Source organism: Mandrillus leucophaeus, unplaced genomic scaffold (genome assembly GCF_000951045.1).
Source record: "Mandrillus leucophaeus isolate KB7577 unplaced genomic scaffold, Mleu.le_1.0 Scaffold864, whole genome shotgun sequence".
Lineage (NCBI taxonomy): Eukaryota > Metazoa > Chordata > Mammalia > Primates > Cercopithecidae > Mandrillus > Mandrillus leucophaeus.
The window spans coordinates 1,053,064-1,066,259 of NW_012109408.1; the positions used below are offsets into that span (position 1 = coordinate 1,053,064).

At 38.6% G+C, this 13,196-nt stretch overlaps 1 protein-coding gene across 1 annotated transcript in view; it reads left to right on the forward strand.

Annotated features, from left to right (window-relative positions):
• SLC18B1 (solute carrier family 18, subfamily B, member 1) overlaps positions 1–13,196 on the forward strand; it is a 20,538-nt gene that overhangs the window by 4,084 nt on the left and 3,258 nt on the right. The window contains exons 5-9 of the mRNA XM_011968917.1: positions 1,647–1,803; positions 6,405–6,541; positions 9,041–9,142; positions 11,465–11,556; positions 12,698–12,793. Coding sequence (XP_011824307.1) covers positions 1,647–1,803; positions 6,405–6,541; positions 9,041–9,142; positions 11,465–11,556; positions 12,698–12,793 — 584 coding nt within the window. The remainder of the gene's footprint in view (positions 1–1,646; positions 1,804–6,404; positions 6,542–9,040; positions 9,143–11,464; positions 11,557–12,697; positions 12,794–13,196) is intronic.

The window sequence follows — 13,196 nt, forward strand, 5'->3', positions numbered from 1 at the left end:
ACAAACAAGACTTGTTGATCTCTTAAAGAGCTGGTATTCTGTGGAACACTCTGGAAAGCGCTACCTAATAAATTCCTACGATAATGATAATAGTCCATTGGATCTTCTGATCAGCAAGAGACACCAGTGTTGCTATACCAAGTTTCTGTATAAAATTGCAGCCAACAGCTAACACACTAACATGGTAATTGATCTGGATGGCCTTGTTGTGGTTAAAGAATTTCAGTTTCTTTTTGAAGTGTTGAAAGTTATTAATAGAATACTTTTGTGTACTCTGTAAGGTCTGAAGATATAAGGTTGCAAGCCACAGATCTCTGTTTAAGGTCCCTAAAAACTAGATTGATTTAAAATGTTGCAATATCTATAGTGGTAAACCCTTTTTTTCCATAGCATTGTTTTGTTTAACTTTAAACAAAATAATTTTATATTGTACAAAATTCAAAAGTTACAGAAGGGAACATAGAATATAGTAAATATATTCTACATATAACTGTTGCTCAGCCTTTGTATACACACCAGTTGTGCAGGTGCCCAGCCCTCCATCCCCTTAGGGAAGGCAACAGATATTGTAGATTTCTTCCAGAGAAATTCCACATATATGTATGTACACACTGACACACACACACACACACACACTGAGAAAGAGAGAGAGAGCGCAAGCGAGAGAGCATGATTTCCCTCCCCCTTTTTTCTTTTTATTTTTTTACTTGGACAGGACTATTGCATTATCCCTTTTTTTTCTTTATGCAAATGGTAGCATACCATATGTACCATTCAGCACCTCACTGGTTACACCAACAATGAAATCATCTTGGAGATCTTCCTGTACCTACATATAAGGAACTTTCTTACTCTTTACTTTTCTTACTGGCTGTATAGTATTTCACTGTGTGGATATAACCTGGTTTACTTACATCGTTGATCAATATTTAGATTATTTTCATCTTTTGCTATTGCAAAACTCTGCTATAGTGCATAAGCTTATATACATACCATGTCACATCTGCATGTCTACACTTGTAAGTTAGTTTCTTACAAGTGGAATTCTGCGTCATGAGATATGTGCCTTAATTTGCCAAATTGCCAAATTGCCTACTGGTGTTCACTTGCTAGCGTAGAGCATTCGATAGGAAATAGGTGAAAATTGGTATCTTGTGGTTTAAATTTGCTCATTTCATTTCTTTTAAAAAGTGAGGGTGAACTTCCAAAATATCTTTGTATTCCACTCTATGTGTCAACAGTTTATTTATAGCATTTGCCCATTTTTCTTTTCCTCATTGTAGCTCTCATGATGTATTTGGGGAATTAGTTCTTTGCCATTTTTTTCTGTTCTTCATTTATCTTTTGATTTTTTTATGCATAGTTTTCATATTTTCACGTAATCAGATTTGTCAATCTTTTTTATCTTCTGGTGTTTTATGTCACAATTACAATACCTTCCCTATGATAACAATTTTTTAAATACTCCCGTATTTTATTTTTCTAATAGTTTTATGATTTCAATATGTGCATTTAAATTTTGAGTCCATCTTGGGAGTGTGTGTATGTAAATTATGAAGAAGACAGAATTTCGTTTTTTTAGATAGTACCTTGTTAATTCTTCAAATGAAATATTTAAACTGATTTTTTCTTTTTCTCATTTTAAGGGAAGTCTTGAGACGTTTTCTGGACTGGGGCTAATACTAGGTCCTCCTGTAGGTGGCTTTTTATATCAGTCCTTTGGCTATGAAGTGCCCTTTATTGTTCTGGGATGCATCGTTTTGCTGATGGTACCACTGAATATGTATATTTTACCCAATTACGGTAAGTCCACACTTATGACTCATTTTAAGAACCTTAAATATATGTTTATACCTTTGTAAGAGACCAGTTTACCAGATACTGTTTTATTTTATATAATCAAAAGTAGCTTTTAAAAATAACTGATTATTTTTTCAGTAATGCAGGCAATTAGTTTATATGAATTTCTGTAAATTAAAAATTCTTTCCAACCTTTAGAGCTAGCAAATATTTAACTTCTGATCATAAACCATTACCATATGCTGTGTCTATGAGAGATTTTCTTGGACTAAACTAAATATCAAAGCCAGAAGTTTCTGTGGGCCACACATAGCCCAGTGTTCCTAGAAGGCTATAAGCTAAGAGAATAATGCCCATCCTTCTTTCCCAGTGGTCCTTGCAGCTGTCTTCACAGAGTAGCTCAGATACAAGGATGTAGATTCAGGTGTTTTCTTTTAATAGTGTTTTTAAAAAATTATAAACTGGGCTGGACACAGTGGCTCATGCCTGTAATCACAGCGCTTTGGGATGCCAAGGCTGGTAGATCACTTGAGGCCAGGAGAGGAGTTCGAGACCAGCCTGGCCAACATGGTGAAACCCTGTGTCTACTACAAGTACAAAAATTAGCTGGGTGTGGTGGTGCACACCTGTAGTCCAAGCTACTTGGGAGGCTAAGGCATGAGAATCGCTTGAACCCAGGAGGTGGAGGTTGCAGTGAGCCAAGATTGTGCCATTGCATTCCAGCCTGGGTGACAGAGCGAGCTGTGTCCGCCCCCCCGAAAAAATTATAAACTGGTATTTAAAAAAAATCTCTAGGATTGATAATATTAAGGCTGTAAATGTAGATTTAAGTATTCCCAATTAATACTACTTTTAAAGATTGTTATTATTTGGTCAGGTACAGTGGCTCATGCCTGTAATCCCAGCACTTTGGGAGGCTGAGGCGGGTAGGTCACCTGAGGTCAGGAGTTCGAGACCAGCCTGGCCAACCTGGTGAAACCCCGTCTCTACTAAAAATACAAAAATTAGCCAGGCATGGTGGTGCATGCCTGTAATCCCAGCTACTCAGGAGGCTGAGACAGGAGAATTGCTTGAACCCAGGAGGCGGAAGTTGCAGTGAGCCAAGATCACGGCACTGCACTCCAGCCTGGGCAGGAGAGTGAGACTCTGTCTCAAAAAAAAAAAAAAAAAAAAAAAAAAGTTATTGTTTTAGAAGAGTTTATAGATAGATGATGCTAGAAAATCAAATAAATTTTAAAAATTACTGATATTGGCAGAATTTTTTATTTTATAAGTTCTGCCCATTTCTTTACCACCTTTTAGACCCATAGACAATGTGGCTTTAGCATTGGGTGGCTAAGAATCATTCATTATTTCTGCTCACCAGGTCCCCTATCCTATACTGCTGTAAAAAAAAAAAATACTTCTAAAATAGAGTCATGGACGTGTCAATTATCTTATGAAAATCTTTAAGGTCTAGTAAGTTTAAGAGATCTATTGTACATCATGGCGACTATAGTTAATAACAACATATTGTACACTTGAAAGTTGTCAATAGTAGATTTTAAGTGTTCTTACCATTGAAAAAAAGTATGTGAGGCAAAGCATATTAATTAGCTTCATTTAGTTATTCCACAATGTATACATATATCAAAATATAATGTTTTATACCATAAATAGAGACAATTTTTACTTATTTTTTAAAATAAAAAATCCTTAAATCCATGAAATGTGAACTTTATCCTGAAAGCCATTGGGAGCTATTGTTAGATTTTTTTTTTTTTTGAAACGGAGTCTGTCACCCCGGCTGGAGTGTAGTGGTGTAATCTTGGCTCACTTCAAGCTCTGCCTCCTGTGATCAAGCAAATCTCATGCTTCAGCCTCTCAAGTAGCTGGGAGTACAGGTACATGCCACCACACCAGGGTAATTTTTGTATTTTTAGTAGAGACGGAGTTTCACCATGTTGGCCAGTCTAGTCTCGATCTCCTGACTTCAAGTGATCCTCCCATCTTGGTTTCTCAAAGTGCTGGGATTATAGGTGTAAGCCACTGTGCCTGGCCTATTGTTAGATTTAAGTAGAAGAGCCATGTGATCTGGAATATCTTTCTTCCACTCTACCTAACTCTTACTTATCCTGCAAAACTTGATTTTATTACCTTTTTGGGGGGCGGAGGGGTTTGTTTTTTTTGTTTTTTTTGTTTTTTTTTTGTGAGACAGTCTTGCTCTGTTGCTCAGGCTGGAATACAGTGGCGCAATCTTGGCTCATTGCAACCTTTGCTTCCCAGGTTCAAGCAATTCTCCTGCCTCAGCTTCCAGAGTAGCTGGGATTACAGGCCTGTGCCACCACACCTGGCTAATTTTTATATTTTTAGTAGAGACAGGGTTTCACCATGTTGGCCAGGCTGGTCTCGAACTCTTGACCTCATGATATACCCACTTCGGCCCCCCGAAGTGCTGGGATTACAGGCGTGAACCACTGTGCCCAGCCCTTTTCTGGGGAGTTTTTCTAAATCTTCTCGATCACTGGACTAGATCTGGTGTAGGTAGTGCCATAGTGCTCAGCATTTTTCCTGCCCCCTCACACTTGAGGACAACCCTATTCCCCATCTCTAACAGTAACTTCCTGTGGCAGGTTTTGTCAGCCAGGGAGTCATGTCCCTTCAAGCAAGTACCCCAAGTTTTCATTACTTGGTCTTCAACAGCTTAATTATACTAATTATGTTTCATTTTCATGGATGTTTTAATATATTCTCACTATGACAACTCCTTTTCTCACCCTGGATTTTAGGAACAGGGACTATTATGCAATAATGATTTATTTTTTACCATAAATACATAATACTTCTTACTTTCACAATAAATGTAACCAATTAAAATTGGAATCTTTTATCATTTTTAGTTTAAAAGTGACTAAATATCCTTAGTATATACAATTCAAAAATCACACCAACTTGTCTCCCTGCCTGCAATACCTCACTGAGCCACACGGTGGTGTTTCTCCTCTTTCTAAGTCCAACTACATCCTGTAGTTTCTGTAGTTGAGCATCAAGGATGTGCTCAGATTTATTTCACCATTGAATACTTGGTTCATAATTAAGAAACTAACACCAGCCAGGCACGGTGGCTCATGCCTGTAATCTCAGCACTTTGGAAGGCCAAAGTGGATGGGTCCGGAGGTCAGGAGTTCGAGACCAGCCTGACCAACATGGTGAAACCCCGTCTCTACTAAAAATACAAAAATTAGCCAGGCATGTTGCGTGCTCCTGTAATCCCAGCTACTCAGGAGGCTGAGGCTCAGGAGAATTGCTTGAATTCAGGAGGCGGAGGTTGCAGTGAGCCGAGATCGCGTCACTGCGCTCCAGCCTGGGTGACAGAGTGAGACTCTGTCTCAAAAAAAAAAAAACACACACACACACACACATAAACAAAAAAACAAAAAACAAAAACAAACAAACAAAAACTAACACCAAGGTTTCACTTTATCTCTTATGTCCTGAAAAAATCTAAGGATAACACTTAAAATAGTTGAACCACACTTCATGATGTTTTTGCACTTTGCTCCATATTTGATCGTGATTCAACAAGTATTTATAGACTAATGAACTGTGCAGGATATTGTGGGAGAAATGGGGATAAATGAAGGCTGTCATGGCCGTCAAAGGGTTTCCACATCCATAAGTGGGAGGCTGAGGTGGGAGGATCACTTTAGGCCAAAAATTTGCGACCAGTCTGGGCAACGTAGGGAGACCCCATCTCTAAAAAATTTTTAAATTAGCTGGGTGAGGTAGTGCACATCTGTAGTCCCAGCTACTTGGGAAGCTGAGGCAGGAGGATCACTTGAGTGCAGGAGTTGGAGGCTGCAGTGAACTATAATAACACCATTGCACTCCAGCCTGAGTGACAGAGCAATACACTCCATCTCTTAAAAAAAAAAAAAGCTTTCATGTCTAATATGAGTTTGCTATATCCCCACCCGAATCTCGCCTTGAATTGTAATAATCCCCACATGTCAAAGGTGGGGCCAGGTGGAGGTAATTAAATCATGGGGGTGGTTTCCCTCATATTGTTCTCATGGTGGTGAATAAGTCTCACAAGATCTGATATTTTTATAGATGGGAGTTCCCCTGCACAAGCTCTCTTGCCTGCAGCCATGTAAGGTGTCCCTTTACTCTTCCTTCGTCTTCCACCATGATTGTGAGGCTTCCCCAGCCATGTGGAACTTTGAGTTTCTTAAACCTCTTTCCTTTATAAATTACCCAGTCTCAGGTATGTCTTTATTAGCAGTGTGAGAACAGATTAATACAATGTCTAAACCTGATATTATCTCTGGCCAGGATGAGTATAATAGTTACAACCTGTAACCTAAGACTCCTTCTTTCCCTCACACTCTCATTCCAGTTGATTCTTTCTAATTTGGGAAATTGTTTTTGATAAATTGAATGTGGCCTCTAGGTTTGAATAATTTATATGCAAGTGTAGATTGTATACAATTTTAGGCAAACTCAGAGGTTGAGTTGTGTTGATTACCAGATAAAGATGGTCTTACCAGTTTTCCAAATGAGTTAAAATTAAGAGATTTTAATTGCTTTGATTTTTTTTTTTCTTTTTTCTTTTTTCCCCAAAGAGTCTGATCCAGGTGAACACTCATTCTGGAAACTGATTGCTTTACCCAAAGTTGGCCTTATAGCCTTCGTCATCAACTCACTCAGCTCATGTTTTGGCTTCCTTGATCCTACTCTGTCTCTCTTTGTTTTGGAGAAGGTAAGTTGCCTGATTGCTGAAGAGTGCTGCGTTGTAGCAGGTGGATGTAACTGCTTGTTCTTGGGCCCTGCTCTGTGGAAAGACCCTTGCGTGGCTGGGAGAAGGAGGCAGAATGGGCACTACACACCGAGGTAGCCTGTCCGTCTCTGCTGTGCCTGTGAACTAGGGATCTGATTCAGTAAAAATGAAAGAAGCCTTTCACTAAGTGGCCAAAACATTAGTTTCCTTCTTTCTAAGACCTTGCTCATGTCATTGTAGGTCTAGCTTGGGCATCATCCATGCTGCTTAACAAGGATACTTTTCCTCTGTTTGTTTGAATTGCAGTGAGACATTAGGGGTACACAGTAGCTCATTTGATGTAAGATGTGCTTCTTCTGTAACAGATCCCCCCTGGGTCTACTGACTTTTTAGGCTACTTCATATAATCAGATGACTATGGACTCTATTATTCTGGGATTTGAGAAAGGAACCAAGTATCCCTAGAACTAAAAAATAAAATGTTGAATTCTAAAAGTTTGAAGTCATCGAAATTTGTTCTTAGATATTTTTGAAAAAATATTATTACTGACACAGTGAAGTCCATTACAAGGTGTGGTAGTTAATTACACTGAACAATTAATATGTGTTGATAAAAGGCAAAAATGACTAACTTCGGCCCATAATGACTTTGAGGTACTAGATTTAAAATAGCACAGAAACTTAAGTTTCAATATACTTTCTAATATCAATAAAGTTGCTAATATGGTCATTTCAAATGCTTTCTGAACATTTACTGATCATAGAATGTAAAGATTAAAATTAATTTTTCTTATAATTTTACACTACCCCTTGAAATCACTGAAGACAGTTTGGGGAACTTCACAGGTAAACTTGGAGACTGTTATTTTAGTGCCTGGTCCAAGATATAGACAGTAATATAATATTGCCTTTAGCCAGTGAGTACCGTAAGTTACCCAATGTCAGGCCTCTGAGCCCAAGCTAAGCCATCATAACCCCTGTGACCTGCACGTATACATCCAGATGACCTGGAGCAACTGAAGAACCACAAAAGATGACATTTTACCATTGTGATTTGTTCCTGCCCCTCCCCAACTGGTCAATCGACCTTGTGACATTCCTCCCCTGGGCAATGAGTTTTATGATCTCCCCACCCTGCACCTTGTGACCTCCGCCCCTGCCCGTAAGAGATAACCACTTTTAACTGTAATTTTCTACTAGCTACCCAAATCCTATCAAACCGCCCCACCCCATCTCACTTTGCTGACTCCTTTTTCAGACTCGTCTGTCTGCACCCAGGTGATTAAAAAGCTTTATTGCTGACACAAAGCCTGTTTGGTGGTCTCTTCACACGGATACGTGTGACGCCCATAAGAAAAATGTTTTGTGATTATACTGACACAGTCCATTTAGATCGTCAACAACCTGTATTTTTCAGCTGTTTTTCTGTGCTTTTAAGAAGTTGTGTCTAAACAATGAAAAAAAATCTATAACTAATCTCTGGGAAATCCAAGTTGTTTGTGTATATCTTATAAGAAATCTTTTTTGTTGTTGTTTCTCAAGAAAATGTAATTTATTTTAAAAAGATGAGGAAGACAGGAGGTTTCCTCGAAGATAACTATAATCGACCCATTTGTGGTATGGGAGGTAGTATAGGCCCTTCTTGTTTCTGGCTGATGATGGACTATATCAGAACTTTTTTTCGCTTTTGAGACAGAGTCTCGCTGTGTCACCCAAGCTGGAGTATAGTGGCATGATCTCGGCTCACCGTAGCCTCTGCCTCCCAAGTTCAAGCGATTCTCCTGCCTCAGCCTCCTGAGTAGCTGGGATTACAGGCATGCGCCACCACAGCAGGCTAATTTTTGTATTTTTCAGTAGAGATGGGGTTTCATCATGTTGGCCAGGCTTGTCTCAAACTCCTGACCTGAAGTGATCCACCTGCCTCCATCTCCCTAAATGCTGGGATTACAGGCATGCGCCACCACACCCAGTTTTACATCAGACATTGACTCCCTCAGGGCTATTGGTGGTGCCTCACCACTGCTGCCCCCTTTTCAGGTTGAAGTGCTGCGGCCCATCCCATTACCCAACTCCAACCTAAGAAATCTTTAGAAATTTATTTTCCTCTTTTTCTGAATCAGAAACCCTATGGTTGGAATCCAAGAATCTCTTTAAGCAAATTCTCCAGGTAATTTTTATGCACATTGAAGTTTGCAAAACATTAATTTACATATAAAAGTACTCTGAGTTATGGAAGCAAAGTATGTTTAACGCCAAAGGCTACAAAGCAAAAAATCTTCTCTTCTGACTTCTGGTTAGGTTGTCCTCCCATAGAGAAAAAGTAGTGCATTTTCAAAGGTAAGATGAAAATTAGGACAGTGCAGAATATTATTAATAGACTCATGGTAATAATAAGAGCTAAAGAAATGGTAGAAGGAAAAGAGGGATGTTTACTTAAAAATGACTTAATTATGTGACTTTAATATAGGATTTCTTTTACAGTTTAATTTACCAGCTGGATATGTGGGACTAGTATTCCTGGGTCTGGCACTGTCCTATGCCATCTCTTCACCACTATTTGGTCTCCTAAGTGATAAAATGCCAGTACGTACACTTAATTTATATTTGAGTCACTTTTGCATGTTTAGAGCAGTGGTTTTCCAATTGTTCCTTTGGAACTCTAGGGGTCCACTGGTTAAACTTGATATATTCAATTGGACTAGGGAGAGGTTGCAGTATCTTCTATCACCCTAAGGGTCAGCTATCACACTAAACCAATTCACTTTAAATTGCTTCACCTGGGAAAAGAGGAAGAGTCTTAGGCTTAAAAAAAAAAAAAATTGGATTAGACTTTCTTTTTCTAATTTCTTCCCCCAACATTGTCATCCAGACTGGAGGGCAGTGGCGCGATCATAGCTTCCTGCAGCCTTGAACTCTTGGTCTCAAGTGATCCTCCTGCATCAGCCTCCTAGGTAGCTGGGATTATATGCATGTGCCACCACATCCGGCTCCTGGATTAGACTCTCTAAAGGAAAAAACTCTCTTGATGTAAAAAAAAAATGGATTGATCTTAATAAATAGGGCAAAGTCTTAGAGGCTATTACAGACTTGATCAAATTGAGAGATTTCTTCTTTAGGAGGAGATAATTTAGATTTTCTGTGTGAGTGAAAAAATTGACCACATAAATATGCACTGGTTATCTCACAGCCTTTCTGTTTAAAAAAAAAAAAATACCCTTCTGTTCTCTTTCAACCAGGTTTAAACCATTCGGTACAGATGATGAGAGCACAGAATTAGTACTGCTAGTCAAATCTTAAACTTCTGTGGTTTTAGGGCTTATATTTTGCATTTCCCTTCATTTCATTTGCATATTTATTTATCAAGAACTGATTTACTTGTGGAATACTTAGTAACCCAGATGTCCAAAAGCAAGTATCTTAAACAGTGTTCGGAGCTTGGTTTTCAGACATAATCTTACTTAACTGAGCGGATATGGCACCCCTGTAATTTTTGTCCTGATTCAAGTAGTTTATAAGGGATAATTTTAGTGGATACGATCTTAGTCCATTCAGGATACTGTAACAAAATACCATAAACTGAGAGGATTTATAAACAATAGAAATTTGTTTCTCACAATTGTGGAGACCAAAATGTCCAAGATTAAGGCACTGGTAGATCTGATGTCTGATGAGGGCCTGTTGCCTGGCGCACAGATTGTCTTCTTTCACTGTAACCTCACCACGATGGAACAGGCAAGGGAGCTCTCTGTGGCCTCTTGTATAGGGATACTAATCCTCTTCATGACGGCTGCACCTTCATTACCTAATCACCTCCCAAAGGCTCACCTCCAGATACCAGCACATTGGGTGTTAAGATTTAATGTATAAATTTTGGGGGGATATAAGCATTCAGTCTCTAGCAGGTAATTTTTTAATGATGTGATTTTTCTAGGTATTGTAACTATTAATACCTAGTAGGGGTTTTTTTGTAGTCACTGGTTTTTTTGTTTTTTTTTTTTTTAGACAGAATCTTGCTCTGTTGCCCAGGATGGAGTACAGTGGTATGATCTTGGCTCACTGCAACCTCCGCCTCCCAGGTTCAAGCAATTCTCCTGCCTCAGCCTCCTGAGTAGCTGGGATTACAGATGTCTACCACCACACCTGGCTAATTTTTGTGCTTTTTTAGTAGAGACTGGGTTTTACCATGTTGGCTAGGCTGGTCTCAAACTTGTGAGCTCAAGCAATCTTCCGACATCGGCCTCCCAGACTGTTGGGATTATAGGTGTGAGCCACCACGCCTGGCTGGTCATTGCATTTTATAGTTAGTTTTTTTGTTGTTATATTTGTAATAGTTCATCATGTGCAAAATCTGATCTGCAATACACTCCCCTGCTAAGAAATCTTTGTCCTTTGTTCACTTTCTGTCTTGTTATATATTGTCCTTGCTTGCGAGTTTCTCTTTATTTTCTCATTTCTGTAATCCCAGCACTTTGGGAGGCCAAGGCAGGCAGATCACAAGGTCAGGAGATCAAGACCATCCGGGCTAACATGGTAAAACCCCGTCTCTACTAAAAAAATACAAAAGAAATTAGCCCGGTGTGGTAGCGGGTACCTGTAGTCCCAGCTACTTGGGAGGCTGAGGCAGGAGAATGTCGTGTACCCGGGAGGCAGAGCTTGCAATGAGCCGAGATCGCACTGCCACTGCACTCCAGCCTGGGCGACAAAGCAAGACTCTGTCTCAAAAACATAAAAAATGAAATTAAAAAATTTAAAAATAAATAATAAATAAATGTAAAGTTTTGTTTTCTTCATTGTATTTGGGTTTTTGAATATCATGATTTGTGTTTTTTACTATTGTTTTATATTGTTTGATTATGGAGGGTCTTTGCCTCTAAGACTCATTTTGACTCTCTTTCTCCTTACCAGCCTCTAAGGAAATGGCTTCTGGTGTTTGGCAACTTAATCACGGCTGGGTGCTACATACTCTTAGGGCCTGTCCCAGTCTTGCATATTAAAAGGTAGTTTTTTTTCTTCTGTATGTTTGGCTAAATAACATTAGGAATTATTTCAAAAAATTTTGTTTTAACACTGGTATAGGTTAGTATTTGGAACATTAATATTTAAATAATTAACTGTAGTACTCTATTGAATTGTTAGGCTGACAATATTTTACCCTACTAGAAGCTAGCAGTGGGAGAAGCAGAAAAAAAATGCATAAAATCTGTCTCAAATGACAAAAATGCATATTCTCCTGTATTTCAATTGTACCTACTTGTTTATACTTTATTTTTAAAATAGAATTTGTTGCTACTTACCTTCACTTGATAGTTCTTAGAATATATTTTTGTTTTTTTCTATTCTTTTTCCTTGAGGCAGGGACCAAATCTGTTTTTGTTTCTGTATCATCCTTAGCATGTAGTAGCTGCCTATTAAACCTTGCTTAATGTAATTACAACTAAATTGCTTAAGGTAATTTAGTTGCTAAAATAAACTGAACTTCTTAGACCTTTTCAGGTACTTCTGGGATAAAACATAGTAATATGGAAAGGAAGGGGTTTCAGAGTCCTTCAGACTTGAGTTTAGGTTTTGGCTTTGCCATGTACTAGTAAGCAAACCACTTAACTTCCAAGAGCCTCAGTTTTCTCATCTACAAAAAGGAGCTGATAATAGTACTTACATCACAAGGATTAAATCTGGTAACATATATTAAGTAACTGGCATAGTCTCCTCATATGGAACAAATGTGTTTCCTGACTCTTCTTTTACCTCTTTCCTTCTATGCCATTTTTAAATTAATTGAAGTTCAAAGCCAAGTGATTGAAAGAACAGTATTAGTACTGACATTTTCACTAATTTTGAAGGGATTTTGTCTGGTGAGAAGAAGCCAGGTTGGCTCCAGACATGTGATATATATAACCAAAGGACCAAAAAGATGGAGATATCAGGATGAATTTCCCCCAGCCCCAACAAATACTGTGAGGAGCTAAAAGGCACTCCAACTGAATGAAATGGGTTAGATGGGAATGGAAATGAGACTAGGCACATAATCAGTGAAAATAACGTATCTGGGATCCTCACTTCCTTAGCATTAAGCTTTGTGTTTCTTAAAATGCTAATGTTTTTCTTTTTGTATTTGTTTTCTCCAAAACCCTTTTGCAGTCAGCTTTGGCTGCTGGTGCTGATACTAGTTGTAAATGGCATCTCTGCCGGAATGAGTATAATTCCAACTTTCCCGGAAATTCTCAGTTGTGCACAGTAAGTTACTTCCATTGCTTGAAGAGCTGTATTGTGAATAAGTAGTGAGTATCACAGGCTTTCTTGAATTTCTCAATTTTGCAGCATGTTGGATATTTTTGCCCCAATGTCAAATCTTCATGATTCTGTAGCATATGATATCATGATATAAATAGTAATAATACACTAATAGAAATGATAATAGTACATTAATAGCTAAAATGGGTTGTGGACAGTTATCTGGCTTGATGTATGCCTCAGTATGTATGTAATTTTGAAAAGCTAAAGCAAAACAGATAGGTCTCAGCATTGTTCCTCTTTCATGGAGGAGGTCCATGAGAGAGCCTAGAGTGACCAGCATGTGTCACCTGGTCATCATTCTTTTGTTTAATAGGTGTGATGATGAAGAACACTAAGTACTATG